A 17,243-nucleotide genomic window follows, 5' to 3' on the forward strand; every position below is an offset into this window, starting at 1 on the left:
CCGGTGCTTCGGACCTACTATGCCTTGGCCCTTTGCCCAAATGAGCCACACGGGATTTTGCTGAGTCACACAGTGCCGCGGGGCCGGGAGGGCAACGGGTTTTGCTGACTCATGGCCAGTGGCACTCAGCTTGACCACACACCCGCAGGGGCAGGAGGGAAGCAGGTGCTGGCCGAAATAACGGGACCCACCAGGTTCAACCAATGCCTCCGGCGATCGCTCCGGAAAACCTCATGCCAATGGCAGCTGGGTCCCACACTGAGGCAGCAGGTTTACTGAAGCCCATCAGCTTGACCAACATGTGGCGATTTGGAGAGCTCATGGGACAAGACACAACCCAGGGCAGAAATGCCCTCTGAAAATACTTGGGATGAATTCAGAGTTGGATGGGTAACATGCATGGACCCAGGGCAGCAGGACGCTTTGTGAGGGCATGGGAGGATGGAAGAGGCTTAGGGATGGAGTGTGGGAAGGAGATGGTGCAAGTGAGGTGCCAGTGACATGACCCAGCAATTTTACAGAAGTTGAATTAACACGAATGTGACAGGAGAGGGACAGGAACACCATTGCAAAGCTAGGGGTCCCCCAGTCCAGCAGTGCCCAGCTCATCCCACAGGCTGCTGCTTTCCCATCCCCAGGACTGGGCAAAAGCAGGAGCAGAAAACAATGCCCCCCAGCCCTCAGGACTTGGAAGGGAAAATGTCTGTAAATCCGATTTAATTTTTACTGGTTTTCCTGCAAATCTCGTGGCTTTGTAGGAGCTCTGTTGGGGCAAACTGGGCAGAGATTAGCTGTGGCTTCCTGAGTTGGTGGGGTGACACCCCTGAACCCTGTTATTCCGGTGGTGGTGAAGAGCCCATACCAGTACTCCTCGATGCTCAGTCTGCATTTTGAGGAAGGGGCAGACCTCAGGGACTACTGGTGGCCGATGGCCCCCGGGGCTCTGCCCAGCACCAGCATCATTCTCGATGGCTGCAGGTGACCCAGTACCACCACAGTGCCTTCTGAGGGGTGGCAGATACGGCTTGGCATCCCCCCCAGCCCCACACAACGCCTCCTAAAAAAGCTGTCGCCTAAGATATGCCCATCTTCCCCCGAAACACCCAGGGATGAGCTCCCAAACGGGAGATATCCTGGGAGAAACACGAGGCCGGGGTGCACCATGTCACCCCATGGGGACAGCGGGTGGATGGCCGAGGTCCGTGAGCAGACGGGCCCTGCCGGGAACTCGGGCTCTGCTGCCTGGGGCTGGGCGTGCGTGTCTTGTGTCCCCCCAGATAACTCCGCTCCCCAGATAACCTGGAAAGAACAACAACAACAACAACAACAAAAAACAACAACAAAAAAAAACCACCAGGCGAGCAGAAGGAAGTTAAAGGCGGTCCAGAGGGAGCACGCGCGGCCGGACAGGCATCTCGTGACTGATTTCAGGGTGTTTATTCCCCTTTCCCGGGAGCTGAGTCACGACCCGAGGCGCCGGGGGTCAGTCCGGAGGGGGGGGGCCGTGAGGCGGCGCCCCCGGCCCGGGGCCGCTCCCCGCCCCGGCCCGCCCTCACGTGACGCCGCCGGTTGCAATTTTAGACCGTCAGCTGACTCCAGAAATCCGCGGAGAGGGGCCGCTCTGCCTACAAAAACAGCGACGGCAAGCGGGAGCGGCGTCTCGGCCTCCTCAGCGTCGGGACCTCCAGCCTCTGACCCTTCGCCGCCACCGCCAGCAGCGCCATCGCCGCCATGGGGCCCCGCGGCCTCCTCCTGCTGCTCGCCCTGGCCGGGTCCTGCGCCTCCCTCATCAGGTGAGGGGGGGGTTCCTCAGGGTTGCTGAGCCGCCCGGGTTGGGGGACGTAGGAAAAGCACCCCCGGGGCTGCTGCAGCGGTGGCCTCTGAGCTCATCTCACAGCCCTCCATAGGGGGTGGATCCCCCTCCATCAAAGCAAGGAGGGGAAGGTTCGGAGCACCCCCCGCATCCTGTGCATGGAGAGGCCTCGCCCCGGCTTCCCCCACACCTGGTGACCTCTGGCAGCCCCCCGGCCTTTCCCCCTATCCTCTAGCTTTGGGAAAAATACTGAGTGCAGCACGGCGAGGGGGGGGGGGGGGGGTCTAGGGTGCTGGCAGAAGCCCAGACTTCACCCTCCTCGTGGTGGCGCGTCCCCTGTTCTGAGTGGAGCCCTACTGCCCCCCTTCCCTAGGTACCCCTCCCCTACACACACCCTTTAACAGGTGTGTATTTGCCGTCCCCACACAGGATCCCCCTGACCAAGTTCCCTTCCATGCGGCGCATCTTGAGAGAGGCGGGCAGTGAGATCCCAGATATGAATTCCATCACCGAGGCCATCAAGTACAAGCTGGGCTTTGCCGGGGAGGGCAAGCCCACTCCAGAGATTTTGAAGAACTACATGGATGTGAGTAACAACCCCCCTGCAAACCACCCCCTGCGCTGCAGCGGATGCACCCAGCACAGTGTTGGGCAAGTGGCTGTCACTTGTAGGGGTACCCATCCCAGGGAGTAGGTCAGACATGCCAGCCTCCCACCAGTCAGGCAGGCAAAGGAGAGAAAGATGTTGATCCCATAGGACAGATTCATGCACCCCCATGGCTTAGTGAGTGGGTGCCAAAAGGTGCTTCCTATCATTACTAAACTAAAAATATTAATACTAGTAATTATAACAACAAACAACCCACTGCCACCCAAGCAGGAGCTTTTCAGTTTGTGACCTATTTCCTTTCCCCTTTGTTGCTAATTAACAATCATAAATAGGGGCCTGCTCATTTACAATCCTTCCTAGCATCTTCTGGCCCTTTGGACTCTACTTCTGGCAAAACAGGGTTATAAAAATCATGCTCCACTCCTTGAGGGGTTGGGGCATAAAAGAGTGAGCGCACAATATTGGAAGACTCAGATTGGGTAGTAGCTTACCATGGGACTGGGAATGCAGGACCTTTCACTACCCTTCATCTTCTGCACTGCTTTGGGAAAAGCCACCCTGTACCTCCACTTCCTTCTCAGCAACTTAGGGAGCAAAGGGACCTGTGTGGTGGCAGGAAGAGAAGCCAGATAAAGGACATGAAGTTTGCCCTTGCCCTGCTGCCAGACACGTGTGGGGTTTACTATTTCAAAGTTCCTTACCGGGCGGTGTAGGATATGAGCATTAGCTGGCAGAATAAAGCCAGGCCCAGATATTTAGGCATTAATTCAGGATATATTCCCCCTGTTGTCCCTCCCCAGGGGCTCTTGTCACCCAACCAGCGCTTTCCAGTCCTGGGAAGGGCCACCGGTGTTTCAGTTGGCAGTGTTGAAAGCCAGGGCAAGCGGTTGTGTCACAGTGTTCTCTCTTGCAGCCACAGCTCAGACTGCTGCTCAGGGCAGCACTGTTTTCCCTTGTCACAGGGGCACCAACCCAACCTGTGGTGGCAGATAAGGGACCACTGGGTTCCTCCTAGTCTGGCTGAAAACACTTTTGCTGCCAAAGAAATTCTTGGTACGAGCCTCCACTAGCCTGTCTTGTATGCTACCTGCCAGCCCCTGGGACCCTTCATGGGTCTATGCATGTGACAAACAGAGCCCCTGGGCTGGGGGTTAATTCTCAAGCCCCAGCAATAATTACAGAACCCCTGGAAGCAAGTGCTGCCTCCCCATTATGGCTAATTGAAGTGTCGCAATGGATTGTTAATTACTTAGTGAGCAAGCCTTGCAAAGTAAGAAAAGCTTTGATAATCCTGTTTTCTTCCTCCCCCCCCCCGCCCCCCTCAGTTAAGTTCATGGGGGGTTTGGAAAGACTACTGGCTCACTTCCCTTGCTAGCAGCCTTCTCTCCAGAACCCTGAACCAGCTGCTCACCAGGCAGGACGCAGCTCCCTGCCTTTTTGGGAGGACTGGGGAAAAATGAGTCTATGTAGCACTTGCCTAGCATTCTCCATTCATCCTCTCCTCTGAGGAGAGAGGGATACGTTGCCAGCAACTTAGAGGTTCGGGTTTCTCCCAGTCCCTGCAGAAATGTCATCTCAGAGCAAAGCGGTATCCATCAGATACCTGTGCTATAGGGACTTCTCCCAGTCTTTCACCCTGGAGGCCTAAATCCATCTCTGGTGCTGCTGCTTATGCTCTTTGCTCCCACCACTCCTCCAGTCTTCCAGCTCTTGAGACTGAGCATTTGTTTATTCCCCTCCCATTCCCAGAGCTCACCAGCAAGCGCCAAAACCCCCAGCAGCTGTACCTCCACCTACAGTGGGCAGTGCTGCTGCTCGCTGCAACCCACGGTTTCTCTGTGAACCCACGAGCAAAGCAGCTTCCCAGCCAGTTTCAGCTTTTCAGTAATGCAGGTGTTTTGCTTGGCTTCCTTCCATCGCTTTTTCTCATCCCTATAGTGAGCTGCATGCTACCTTGCAGACCTTACCCCTGCTTTTCTTCCCTGTCTCCCTGCCCCAAATGTCCTCCCCGCAAACACCCATCCCACTTGTCCTTGATTTATCCTTTTCACACCCACTGTAATGAGTTGTGAACACTGAAGGGGAACCTCCCTTCCAGAGGACAAAGGCTGGGAATCCATCAGTGCCAAAAACAAGAGGAGGTCAGTGTCTAGATAAGATCCTCTATTCAGCCCTAAGAGATTTTTTGATCTTTAATCCCTGCTTTTAGCCAGATGCCTCTTCTCATGGCTCCCTTCTTTTGCTCTGCAGGCCCAGTATTTTGGGGTGATCGGTATTGGAACACCGCCCCAGAATTTCACCGTGATCTTTGACACTGGCTCCTCCAACCTCTGGGTGCCATCTGTGCACTGTTCCATGTTGGACATTGCCTGCAGTAAGTATCATGGGTGCCAGAAACTGCTAAACAGCTTCTCCTTCCCTGCAAAACGCAGAGTCTTGCATTGCAAGAGGAGAAACTCAAGCAGCAGCGTGAAAGGACTTCCCAGGGGCTGTTGGCCCTTTTAGGGTCAGAGCTGGAAATTCAATCCCAGCTTCCTGCATCCATCCATCATTAGTCCTTTCCTTGTTTTTTTTCTTTTCCACGTAACCCACATACAAGGCCAAATCTACTCCAACAGCTTCAGCCCTGTAGCAGGAGAGCAGCATCATCAGGTTGTGATGTTTCTCCCCATATTATAGATTAATGCTGCTGTTATCCCATTGCGCAAGGCTGACTTTTTTTAAGTCAGCCTCTTGCCAGATCTGATACAAACTGTCCTAGTTTCTGGTTTATTGCTGCACCAAGCATGTGTGTGCGTGTTTATGGAGTTATAATTAACCAGGGCCAGGTAGGCACAATGAAATGAGAATGTCTTAGGGAATACAGGTATTTTTTTTTAATTCTGTGGTGTTCCTGTGCAATAAACTTCCACAGCTAAAGATGTCAAAACTGGCTATGGCAAAATGCCATTTAAAAGCCACTGGTTGTGCTTCTTAAGCAAAGTGCAGAAACCTGTGGAGTCAACAAATGCAACCATGAAAGGCATTCCACAGTGCTCATTGTGAGTAGGGTGGAAATTTGGACTTTCTTTTTGCATATGTGAAAGGAGATTTAGGACACTGACAGGGTGGTGAGACCAGACCTCTTATGCCTAGGGGGTTCCTGATTTGTAGCAGGGAGATGGTTTCCCAAGGCAGTGCCTCGGGAGGTGCTGGGACCAAAGGGCTCATTTTGTGAATATACAAGGATCTTAAACTCCTGCCAAACTGGAATCCAAACTGGGACCCAGACAGCCTAGCCGGGAAGCTCCTTGTGTAGCACTGTCACTTTGTGTAGAGCTCGGCTGGTTCATCCTCAGCTGCTGTCTGCACCACTCAGCAAGCAGCCATGGGACTGTGCTGGCCAGCTCGTGACTTGGGAGGAGTCCTGGGGAGGAGGAATCTGCCTGCCCATAAAACCAGGGATATCCTACAGCTCCCAACCCAGCCAAGGGGAAAAGCAGATTAGACTAGGGGAAAGCCTTTCTCCTCTGCAAATAAAGGAATATTTTAAATTCTTTCTCTACTAAAAAAAAATATGAAAAATTTCCAGCTACTCCTATTTAAAGAAACATTATAAGTCCATGAGGTGTAAACATTCATGCCTAGAGCAGACTATATTTAAAGCCACCCTGGTTCTTGATGGCGTGCGGAGGGATACATTTTGCTCAGCTGACTAACACACCACACCAGCCACATAACCTCTAGGCTTTTAATACCCAGTGGCCAAATCGGATTTAACAGCCTGAATTGGATCTGCCCACCTAATTCCCCAGACACTGGAAATGCTTTGTTAAGTAGCGTGGGCTTGGCAAACCCTAGGTTCAGGCCCACCTTCACATCATTGAGTGTCCATTTGTCCAGATAAGCTGGATGGTGTGGGGTTAGGTATTGGGGAATGGTAGGTATAAAGGAGCGCTAATGCTGTGTGTCCCCTTGTGTCCCCCTTCCCGACTGCAGTGGTGCACCACAAGTATGACTCTGCTAAATCCAGCACCTACGTGAAGAACGGCACCAAGTTTGCCATCCGCTATGGGACAGGGAGCCTTTCTGGGTTCCTCAGCCAAGATGTAGTCACGGTGAGTTACAACTGGCCCTGCCCTGTGCTGCCCTAGACTGCTTCCAGTAGAGTGCTTGGAGCTGTTGGATTTCAATGGGTCTCCTTTCTTGAGTGTCCTACTGTTACAGAATATCCTTCAGTGCTGTGTTTCCAAGTCCTTTGAAATGACACGGTAATGATGACTGTTAAGGTAACAATAACCATGGCAGGCTGTGAAGGGAAGAGGTATTAATCTGCAGGTCAGCAGGCTGGAAATGGGGACTGCTCACATGGTGCCCCTGCAAACATGGTCTCTTCTCTGGCTATCCCTCCAGCACTTTCCCCGCTGACCCCAAAAACTTAACAGCCCAAGCACATGCCAACATCACTGCATAGGCTGTTGATGGTGCCCAGCTTGTTCTTGGCCAATATCCACTCAAGAACTGGTACTTATGCTTGTAAAGGCTGGGTAACACCCTGGTGGGAGGTTCCCCAGTAGTGTTCAGGTGCAGCTGGAGTTAGCTGGGTGATGGTTGCTTCACAGTTTGCTTTTCAGCAAGCAAAGGTTGAGCTTTTTGTCCTGTGAAGGACAAGTGCCTTTCATGACTTCCTCCCAGGTACAGATGCTTGGGAGAGTTTGCCAGCTGCCAAACGTCAGGGGTGCATGTGTTCTCAGATTACTCGCTCTCCTGGCAGGGATATGAGCATATGTTTGCTTTGCAGGGGGGGAGAAACAAAGCAGAAGGTTTGAAAAAGCACGTTAAGTCTGGGTATTTGGAGGTTTCTGTTTTGGTTAAGCTGAAAAGTATTGGCTTACCAACTTGATCAGAATCAAAAAGTATCCAGGAGAAGCTTAAAGTGCGTGACTGTTCCAAGATAGGTATTCTTTAGCCCATCCTTGTAACATGAAGATTTTAGGCTAGCCTGGAAGCATCAGCTGTTTGCCTTTATGCTGCATCCAAAGATGCAGCAAGGCAAACAGCAAACTTCATTGTCCTTAGAAAATGTGGGCTTAATGCAAGGGCTGAAATGAGTCGGAAAGAAAATTGCCATTTTTTCTCTTTTTATTTGATTTGTAATTGTCACCCTAGTGCCTGTTTGCTAATTAGCTCTCCACTTCGTGGCGGCTCAGAGAAAGGACTTTGTGCCTCAGTTTGTTTGGGAAGTGGGGATGGTTCTTGTGAGACCAGCACAGCTTGTAGCATTTGGTTTCTGTCTGCACAGAAGCAAGAGAAACCTCTTGCGTGTGGAGCTGAGCAGTGTCCCACTTGGAGTAGGCAGGAGCAGGGGTGACTGAGGGTCAGGGACCTTTAGCTTGGACACCAGGATGCATCCTCTGATGCACAACATGTTGTAGGCAAGCTCCCAGTCAGGTAGTCTTGAAAGAAAGACATTGAAATGACCTTCAGGGTGACCCTCTTGGCTCCAGCCATTCTGGTGGGTGGAAACAGCCACATCAACCTCTGATAGCACTGACATCTGACCAAAAGATGCTTGTTGGCAGGTACTCCAGCGTCCCTCAGCCCTATATTTTTTTTTTGAGAGCGTGATGAGCTCATGTCAAATATCCTCTCTCATTCTGTGGAGGAGCAATGCCCTGTAGCGCCACACTCCGCAGTGCTGCTTGCTCTGCAAAGAGCAGCGGGTTCAGCCAGCCCTCTGCTGCTCAGACACCTTATTTCTTTATCACAGCCCAACCTTGGGATGTCCTTCAAGGACAGCAGAGGAAACTTAGCTGGCCATGGGGCACAAAGTCTCTCCCATGACTGCAGTACAGATACACTCCACAGGAAATTGTTTCCCTTGCCTCTGCCTTTTGCCTCTGCACCCCAAGCCCTAGTGCCAAGCTGTGCCACAGAGGCCCTCACCTCTTGGTCTGCCTTTGCCATCCAGTACTTAACTGCTGGCTGAGGCCACTAATAAGGAGGCCAGGTGAGCTGTGGAGTGCTGATGCCCATCTGCAGAGTGCTGGAGGCTGGCCACCACACGGCCATCCATTGGTTGTGATTTTTGGTTGTTCAGTGTCAGGGCAAGAGCCAGCCAAGAAACAGAGACAAAGGATCTGTCACGTGGCAGGAGCACTCTGCTAAAGATGGTTTTGGGTTTCAGCCCTGCTGAGGACCAAGTGCGGGCAGGATCTGCTGAGAATACATGACTGGGCAGAAATCTGCCTCCCTCTTGGGGTGTGCAAGCAGAGCAATATTCAAACAAACCTGTCACTCATTGTTATCAGTCCATTGCATTTTGCTTTTTTTTTAAGTAGAACTTCATTGAACTTTGAGAGCTGCTGAGGACCAGCGGTGCCAAGGGGTGGCTTTTGTAAACCTGGAGTGTACAACTGGGGCAGGCACTGGGGAGCGGATGTGTTGCCGTGTGCTCTTTCCCCCCACATCCTGCCCTGTGGCTTTTAGCTTTTGCAAGTCTCGATTGCCCTTTCCTAGTGCAATCCTCCAATACCATTAAAGGCAGCGCTGCTGTCCCAGCCTTGCACTGTCTAACCCTGGGGGGATATTAGTAATTTACAGGGATCGTTATCTGCCATCAGGTAGGAGAAGCCAGCTTGTCAGTCCAGCCTGGTTCACTACAGGCCTGCTAGCTGCAGGCTGAGAGGCTGAAATTGTCCTAGCCTGGATGCTAAAATTGCCTGTGGTTAGCCAGAAGCTCACAAGCCTCCTGAACTGCTAGAGCCAGAAGCCTGCAGATGCATCCTGCTCCCCATAAGCAGAGTATCCTCCATTCTCTGATCATCTTCTTTCTGGGGATCTGCCCTTGGAAGGTGTTTCAGCTTTCCATTGGGGAATGCTAGTCCTTTTCATGGCTGGCAAGGGAGGTGACCTTTGAATTCTCAGTACTCTGCTTGCTATATTTGTGCTTCAGGCTCAACCTCACTTTCTTGGCTGGATCTTCTCCCCTTTCATGGGAGGTCTCTGGAGGCTGGTGGTTCTTCCAAGAGATACAGCACTATCCCAGGGATGTTTCTTACGTAGGGAAGATCGTAGGGGTTGTTGGCAGAGATGAGAGGGATTTGTGCTACCAACCGAGGATGGGTACAGCACCCAAGGAGGTAGGATACACAGATGACTTAGAAGATGTCCAGAGTGGGGAAGAGGATTAAAGGCACAGCAGAAGAGCTTTTCAGACTCGGAGGAAATGATGAAGTTGGTGTTACAGGAGCTGATGTAGGAGGGACAAATGAATAGAGGAGGGGCTGCAGAACAGCAAGGCCAGTGCTGGGACACTGCAAAAGGCTAAAGGGATTCTCCTGCCCTTAGAAGTATGCTGGGCTTTGCAGGGATTCGAGAGGTTCCACTGAGCCGGAGTTGCTGGAGTTCCCTGACAAGAGTGGCACCAGGGTATCTGGTTTCTGCAGCTGCCTGCAAATACAGTGGTGAAAGCAGGCAGGAGTGTGGCAGCAGACTGGGGGACATGCTACAGCCTGTATTCAGCAAGGTTCCTTTACTACCCAGGTCCCCTGAGTCAGTTTTCCTTACAATCTGCTTTTCCCTTCCCTCCCTATCTCCCCACAGCTTGGTGACTTGAAAATCCAGGATCAGATCTTTGGGGAGGCCACGAAGCAGCCAGGCATGACATTCATCGCTGCCAAGTTTGATGGCATCCTGGGCCTGGCATTCCCACGGATCTCTGTGGAGGGTGCTGAGCCTTTCTTCGATAACGTCATGAAGCAGAAGCTGGTCGACAAAAATATGTTCTCTTTCTACCTAAACAGGTAGTGTTGGATTTGGTGGCACACCTCTGGTTGTGAGGGCAAGCCCAGTGGGCTTTTTCTTTCCCAGTAGCACCTCTTGTCATCCACTGTTCTACACTCTGGACAGCACTTCCCAGTTGGAGAAGTCACAGCAAATTCCTCTTGCAGGAGCAATCAGGCCAAAGTCTCTTATGTTTGCTGCTCTGAAGTAAGGAGAAGGGAAGTAGAAATGCAGTTCTTTTGCTGATAAAAAGCCAGGTGGAACTGTGACCAGATTTCTTAACTGATGAATAGACAGAGGATGTTTCCAGAGGAAAGAGAAATAAAAATAAACAGTGCTGTGATCATGAGCTTGCTGCTAGTGCAGTCCCCTTTAGAGAACTAAACATCCCCAGTCTGCTGCCAAAATCCTTAAGCCATGTGGCCACCACCATGTTGCCTCCTAGGCAAGGTTGCCACCCATCAGTCATCACCCATCATAATGAGAGGGCTAATGCTGTCATTCCACCCTGGGAAATCCTCCTCTGCAGGTGTCAGCACCTTCCCACCCACTGCTGCTCTCTGCAGGATACCCCATCACTTTTCAGGCATTGCAGCAGCAGCTCTGAATTACTTCAACCCAAAAAGTAGCATGCCAAGAGCAGAGAGGGCAGTTGCTGGCCATTCTAGCACCAGCCCTCCCCCATCACCATATTTCTTCCCATCTGCTCAGCAGTGAGTTCTTACCTGTTGGCAACCTTGAGGATTCACTCCAAGGCTGCTGGTTGACAGAGTTGAGTGCAGATAACCTAACCCTGCATCAGCTGTGTCCTGCCCGGCACAGACACTTTTTACAAGCTGGTTTGGGAAGTCCCTGTGTCAGTGCTCAGCTTCCCTTTGCCATCCCTCTTTCCTGCCACGAGTTTCTTCAGGTTTCTCTGAGAAGGTACCAGGTGGAAACCTGCAGGATGCTTTGGCTGAGCCAAAATATTCTCATTTCCCTATCCCAGCCTATATCACAGTATCTGTCCTTATATTGACATAACATAGCATAATATAAATTATCTGTCTCAAATACTGTTAATGTTATGCTTCACCTCCAAACACCCCAGCAGGTATTTTGGGGGGCACTTGAAGCACGTTGTTCTTGCCCTGCCCTTGATGTTCACAGGTTTGGGTATTGTTTTTCAGAGATCCATCTGGTGTCCCTGGCGGTGAGATGGTCCTGGGAGGAACTGACCCCAAGTATTACAAGGGCGAGTTCAGCTGGTTTAACGTCACACGCAAGGCCTACTGGCAGATCCACATGGACTCGTAAGTTCCCCATCCTTGACTACATGTGTGGGGTCACATGTGCAGACAGCACATGCCTGAGACCCTCCTCAGAAAGGAATCATCCCTCCAAGACATCCACACCAAAAAAAGTAGATTAAATCCCACCCTAGGGCTGAGCTGTTTGTTGCTGGCAGGAGACAAAAGGCAGAAGCCATGAGGAGATGTTCTGCAAAATCCTTTCCTCTATGGCTTGACCCTTGAAAGGATGCCTGCTGCATCCTTGTGAGGCAGAGAAAAATGCCAGCGTGTCCTCTTTGCAGTCAGGGTGAGCCCCATAGAATAAACCCCATTTTTGCTCAGCTCCCAGCAAGGCCTGAGGTACATGGCTGTTGTGCACACAGCTCTGGAGGAGCAGGAAGAGGCCTCAGGAAGCCAGCCCTTGACTGAAGGGCATGGCGCAGCAATCAGTGCGCATTGTTGGAGGCAGAGGGAGGAGAGAAGGCTGAGCTGACAGCCGCCAGCCCCACGGTCTATTCTGAGCTCTCCCACGTGATGGGAACTTAAAAGTGGCCTGTGATCAGAGTGTGTCCTTTTCTTGGGAATTGCATCCCTCCCCAGCGCGGTGTTTTAGTTCTCACTTTCCCCCAGAGCTGCAGCATTGGCAAAGTGTGGCAGACCCTTGTCTAGAAGGCTTTGTCTTTCTGCACTGCTGTGAAATGCGATGCGGGTGAGGAAGCCAGTCTGCTCCTTGCTTGCCTTTTTTCTGTACAGGAACCCTTCCCTTGCCCATGACTGTCACACCACCCCTTTAACCCTTTGTTTTTCTGCTGTAGCATAGGCCATAGAAGTCCATAATTCATTGTCCTTAGCTCTCTCCCATGTTTATTAGCTGTGGCACTAGCTCTGGAGTGCAGGCAGCAGGCAGGGTATGCAGGCAGCATCCAGGCTCTCTGCAGAAATGCAGTTACACTTCAAGGCACCTGCTCAGTCATGAGCAGACAACAGGGAGCCAAAGGGTCTGTGCATTGAGTTGGTGCTGCATCAGTGTTTCTGAGCATCTGTTCTTCCTGGTTGTCTGTCTCAGCCCACCCTTGCCTGCCTGTGTACTGCTTCCTGCAGCCTTCACTGGGAACTCTTTAAGGCTTGTGTAATGTCTGGGTATCTCTCCCCAGGGTGGACGTTGCCAACGGGCCGACCCTGTGTGAGGGGGGCTGTGAGGCCATTGTAGACACGGGAACCTCACTCATCACTGGCCCCACCAAAGAAGTGAAGAAGATACAACAGGCCATTGGTGCTAAACCACTCATAAAAGGCGAGGTGAGGCTGGGCTGGAAATGTGGGGGTCTATAGCCATCCCAGCACCTATGCTTACACCTTACTTTGTACCCAGATGCTTGTTGAGACCCTAATCTTCTGGTCCCTCAGATCTTTGTTCCCAGCCTGTGCTCCTGGAAAAGCCACTGGCACAGCAAGGACCCCTTCATCCTTTTGACCCTGGGTAGTATTCACTACCCTGCTCATTCTCATGGTAGAAGGCTCAGGTCCCATGAACTTTGGGAAGCTTTGAGTCACCTCTGCCACCCATCTCTGGGAGGTGGAAGAGAAGGGATCTCAGTTGCAGCTGAGACGAAGGATTCACATTAATGTGAGTCCAGAGACGCTTTAATAAAAGTATATTTCATGCAAATGGCAACCCTTTGCATGAAAGTTTTCAACCATCAATGCTAATCGCACAAGACTCTCTCCCCTCCCTAAAATTGTGGAAGAATATGGATTATAAAGACCCTGTAGAAAAAAATGGCCTGCTCTGAAAGCCCTCCCAAATCAGAGCCATGGGCATTTGCCAGGCATTTCTGCAGTGTCAGAGACCCCATGCTGCAGCAGCAGTTGGCTTAGATTTGCCATTATCCCCAAGACTTGTTAATGAAACTGTCTTTGTCTGTGTACTGAGCCACAGCTGCCTCTCCCCTGGTAAAAGCCCCCAACTGTGCCACATCAGCTGTGGCACCCTGAGACTCAGCAGAGCCAAAAGCTGAATCCAGCATCCTTTGTGTCCATGCCTATCCATAAAGCCCTCTTGCCCCTCACTTTGGAGCCCTAGGCAGGGAGCAGCCTACTTACCCCAGCTTGAGCTCCTGCACCCTGAGGTGAGCTGGTTTTAGGGAAAACCAGCAGCAAACCTGTGACTGTGCTTGAGGAAGACTGAGTGTGGGAGGTCCAATCTAAAGCCTTTACTGTTGCAATTGCAGTACATGGTCCCCTGTGAAAAAGTGCCAACACTGCCTAACATCACAATGACAATAGGAGGGAAGCCCTTCGTCCTCACAGGAGAGCAGTATATCCTCAAGGTAAGTCCAGGCAGATTTTCCAGCCTTATGCTTCTTCCCCAAGGCCTGGCTTCTGCTGCACCGAAACACAAGAGCAGCCAAAGCAGTGCTGGAGCTGGTGCTCAGGAAGAAGTCAGAAAGGTTGGGTTGTCAGGGTGGTGGCAATGTAGATGGATCCACTTAACCTCAAATCAAAATCAGAACCTCACAGGAATAAGACCCCCTGCATAATGCGCATGAGGGATATCAGGATGGTTAAGGAAGGGGAGGCAAGCTGCTGCATCACTTTTTACAAGCATTTAGCTATTTTCTGCTGCATTCTGGTGCAATGAGGCCAGCCTTATTATAGCAGAGGCCACCAGCCTGTCATTTAAGCCATCAGAATCAACTTGCAAGGACCGTCTTGTGCAGACGTTCATCAATGGCTCTAATTCAGAGCTGTGTGGGCTGGGAGGTTTATGGTCATGTGCAGCTTTGCTTGATGCTTTAGTGCTTAAGGGAGGGGGAGCTGGGTTTGGAGTGGTAGAAGTGGTGGATTGGGACTCGTTTTTGCAACCTGTGGATCTCAGTCTGGGAGAGGCTGAAGCAAAGGCAGCCTTGCAGGTGTTCTTGCCAAGCGTGCAAGGTTGAGGGAAGGGAACGACCTGCTTAAATTGAACCTCTCTTCTTTCTAGATTGGTGCATCAGGAGAGACTATATGCATGAGTGGCTTTTCAGGCCTGGACATCCCACCCCCTGGGGGCCCACTCTGGATCCTGGGAGATGTCTTTATTGGACCCTACTACTCCGCCTTTGACCGTGATAACAACCGTGTTGGCTTTGCCATAAGTGCCTAAACACCTGACCCCCACTGCCTCTGCCACACACACACTGAAACACACACACACACGGGAGCCATAGAGAAAGGTTACCAGTATTAGAAACCCAGTGAGTGGAAAGGAGAAAAAAAAAAAGAAAAAGAAATTGAACTAGATTTAAAATTACATGGAAAATAGTCATTAGTGCCCTGCTAGCTACTTTTTCCACTCTGTTGAGTAAGTGGTGCTGGGAGGTCTCTAGCTGACAACTCCAGCTGGAGTAGTCCCTTGCTTTACTGCTCGGTCTTCCAGTAGTTCTTTTTGAGAATGATTCTCAGAGCTGAACAAGGCCCTCTCACATCTCCCAGTGCTGGTGTCCTTCCTGGGGGTGGGAGGGGCAGCTGGCTGAAGCCAGCCCCTGATACATCTGTTCATGCAGAGAGGCTGTGCTACTGCTCTTGGGTTTGGTTTTCTGTGCTGGGGAAGAAGGACAAGGGAAGGTTGTCTTGCACATTAGTTCTTACCACTTTTTCACTTGTGAAGTGGGGGAGTGGATGGCCTGGGAGAATCTGTCATTATGACCCCTCCTTGGCAGGTTGAGGCAGTGACCAGTAGGTCATTTCTCAAGGAGTTTCTGCTGGCTTGGTCCTAGGAGAGCATGTGCTGGGCTGCAGCAATGGGGAAGCACAGTAGTGTGCCCAAGGGATGTTTCAGAGCCTGAGGGCTGTGGTGGTATTCTGTTTAGTGATGGCACTAGTGAGAGAACTGGGAGGTATGATGTCCACATGCCTGACATAATGGGACAAGGGTTTGTGGGGGTGCTCTAGCCAGTCCAGGGGGACTTTCAATCAGTATGAATATTAAGGGAGTCAAGATAGGTTATAATAGAGGTTACTTGAATGAAGGGCCATGAAGGTCCAGCCTTCTTGCTGAGCAAAGTCATGTGGCACGAGTTCTCTCTTTAGTCTAGTGACCTTCTCCCAGGTTCCCCAAACAGCAAATCTTCCCAGTTTCAATCACACCCAGTGAGTTGAGAATAATGTTTCCTGAAGCAACTAAGTGATCTACAAGCTGAAATCATACTGGTAAAATCCATGTTTGTCAGACTAATAAGAGCTTTTGGAAACATGATTCACGGCATTTTGAACTGCCCAAAACTCAAGAGACAAGTTGGCAGAGCCAGCAAACCTGGGCATGAGGATACCATGGCAGTTGCTGGACTTGCATGCACTTTCCCTGCTGCCCTGTCCCAAAATCCAACTGCCTTTAACACCCTCTACACCTGCTTTCCACTTTACTAACACTGGTGAACTCTGTTCATGCCAGCTGTGTTACAGAGAGTGAGGCACAGTCCTGCTTCGGATTTAGCTGTGCACACAGATGTTCCCAGAGAGCCAGGATCTGCACATGTGGAGCCACTTGCTGGGCTGGCACTGGTAGGCAAACACTGGTGGAGCTGGGAGGATAATAAAATGAGTTTTAAGCAGTACTGGAAAGCAGAAGAGAGCTTGCCAAGAATCCCAGCCTCTGTGCTGGGAGTAAAAGACTCTCTTCGTTTTCCCAGTGTGCTGGACCAAGTCCTGAAGTTAAGGGAGTGGCAGCAGATAAGGAGCAAAGCTGCAAGTGGCAAAAGGATAAGATTAGTGGAGGCCATGACCCCGGACCAGGCTAAACAGATGGCAAAATCCTGGCTACCCAAATTTCACTGATAATCCTGCCAGCAGTAGTAGTGGGGCCAAGAAATTTTTTGAGGAAGGTCTTTGGGCAGTGAGTGAATAAACAGTTTTGCCCAGTGAAATCAGTTTGGCATTATAACCACATTTCACCTTGGAGGGGTCTGGCATAGACAGTGGGAACAGGTGTAGGCACATGTGGGACACGTGCATTATCCTCTACAACCCTAGATGTGACAAACGCTGCTCCCCAAAGCTTGCTTCTGCCTCCTTGTAATCTTCACCTAGAACTCTGCATCTGGACACCAAAGTACAACTCTTTTAGACTGGCCAGAGAACAGTAACATGTTACCAAAAAAAAAAAAAAATCTTCAGTAGCTGCTCCAAAATTAGCAAATATTCAGCACCTCTCGAGAGATCTTCAGTTTCACAGCAGTTAAGTGCCCAGGGCTCCTCCAAGTTCTGCTACGTCATTTCCCAGCTGCAGGATTTCTTCAGCATGGGGAGACAGATTTGGCCTCTTGGGTACCTGCTGAACAGACCTGACGTGAGGGGGAAGCTTGACATGGACCTGGCAGCGGCTTTTGAACATCTTCAGCATCAGATTTAAGTGGGATGTGCAGCACAGCCCCAGATGGAGCCCTTAGGCCATGGCTGTGCTGGACGTGCGCTGCCTCCTGCTGCCTGCGTGGTCCTGGCACAGAAACTCCAGGTGGGCTGATGCCTGCCAGCAGGCAGGAGGCAGCTGCCTGAGGAAAGCATGGCCCAGAGTGATGCCCTGAGTGACACACTGTAGCATAGGCTGGAGGACCAGTTCTCTGCAGTCTTCCGTGAATGGGTCTCCTCCCCTTGTTCTCTTATTTGCATTTTTAAACCCATCTCTAATCGTGACTGGTTTTAAAATTATTTTGCTGTCAGAATTAATTGTCTCTTCATAGAAAATTGAAAAGAAAATACAGTATTTTCCCCTTTAACTCTGAGTGATCTTTTCATTTAGAGATGCCAA

The 17,243-nt window shown here is 51.1% G+C and overlaps 1 protein-coding gene across 1 annotated transcript; it reads left to right on the plus strand.

Moving 5' to 3' along the window:
- Nucleotides 1-1,391: 1,391 nt before the first annotated feature.
- CTSD (cathepsin D) lies at nucleotides 1,392-17,211 on the plus strand. The gene is made up of 9 exons (XM_062495511.1): nucleotides 1,392-1,793; nucleotides 2,243-2,399; nucleotides 4,674-4,797; nucleotides 6,402-6,520; nucleotides 10,008-10,207; nucleotides 11,357-11,479; nucleotides 12,613-12,757; nucleotides 13,690-13,788; nucleotides 14,442-17,211. Exons 1-9 carry the CDS (start codon nucleotides 1,732-1,734, stop codon nucleotides 14,601-14,603), a joined length of 1,191 nt encoding a protein of 396 aa, XP_062351495.1. The 5' UTR covers nucleotides 1,392-1,731; the 3' UTR covers nucleotides 14,604-17,211.
- The last annotated feature ends 32 nt before the right edge of the window (nucleotides 17,212-17,243 follow it).

This window comes from Cinclus cinclus, chromosome 6, assembly GCF_963662255.1.
Source record: "Cinclus cinclus chromosome 6, bCinCin1.1, whole genome shotgun sequence".
Classification (NCBI taxonomy): domain Eukaryota; kingdom Metazoa; phylum Chordata; class Aves; order Passeriformes; family Cinclidae; genus Cinclus; species Cinclus cinclus.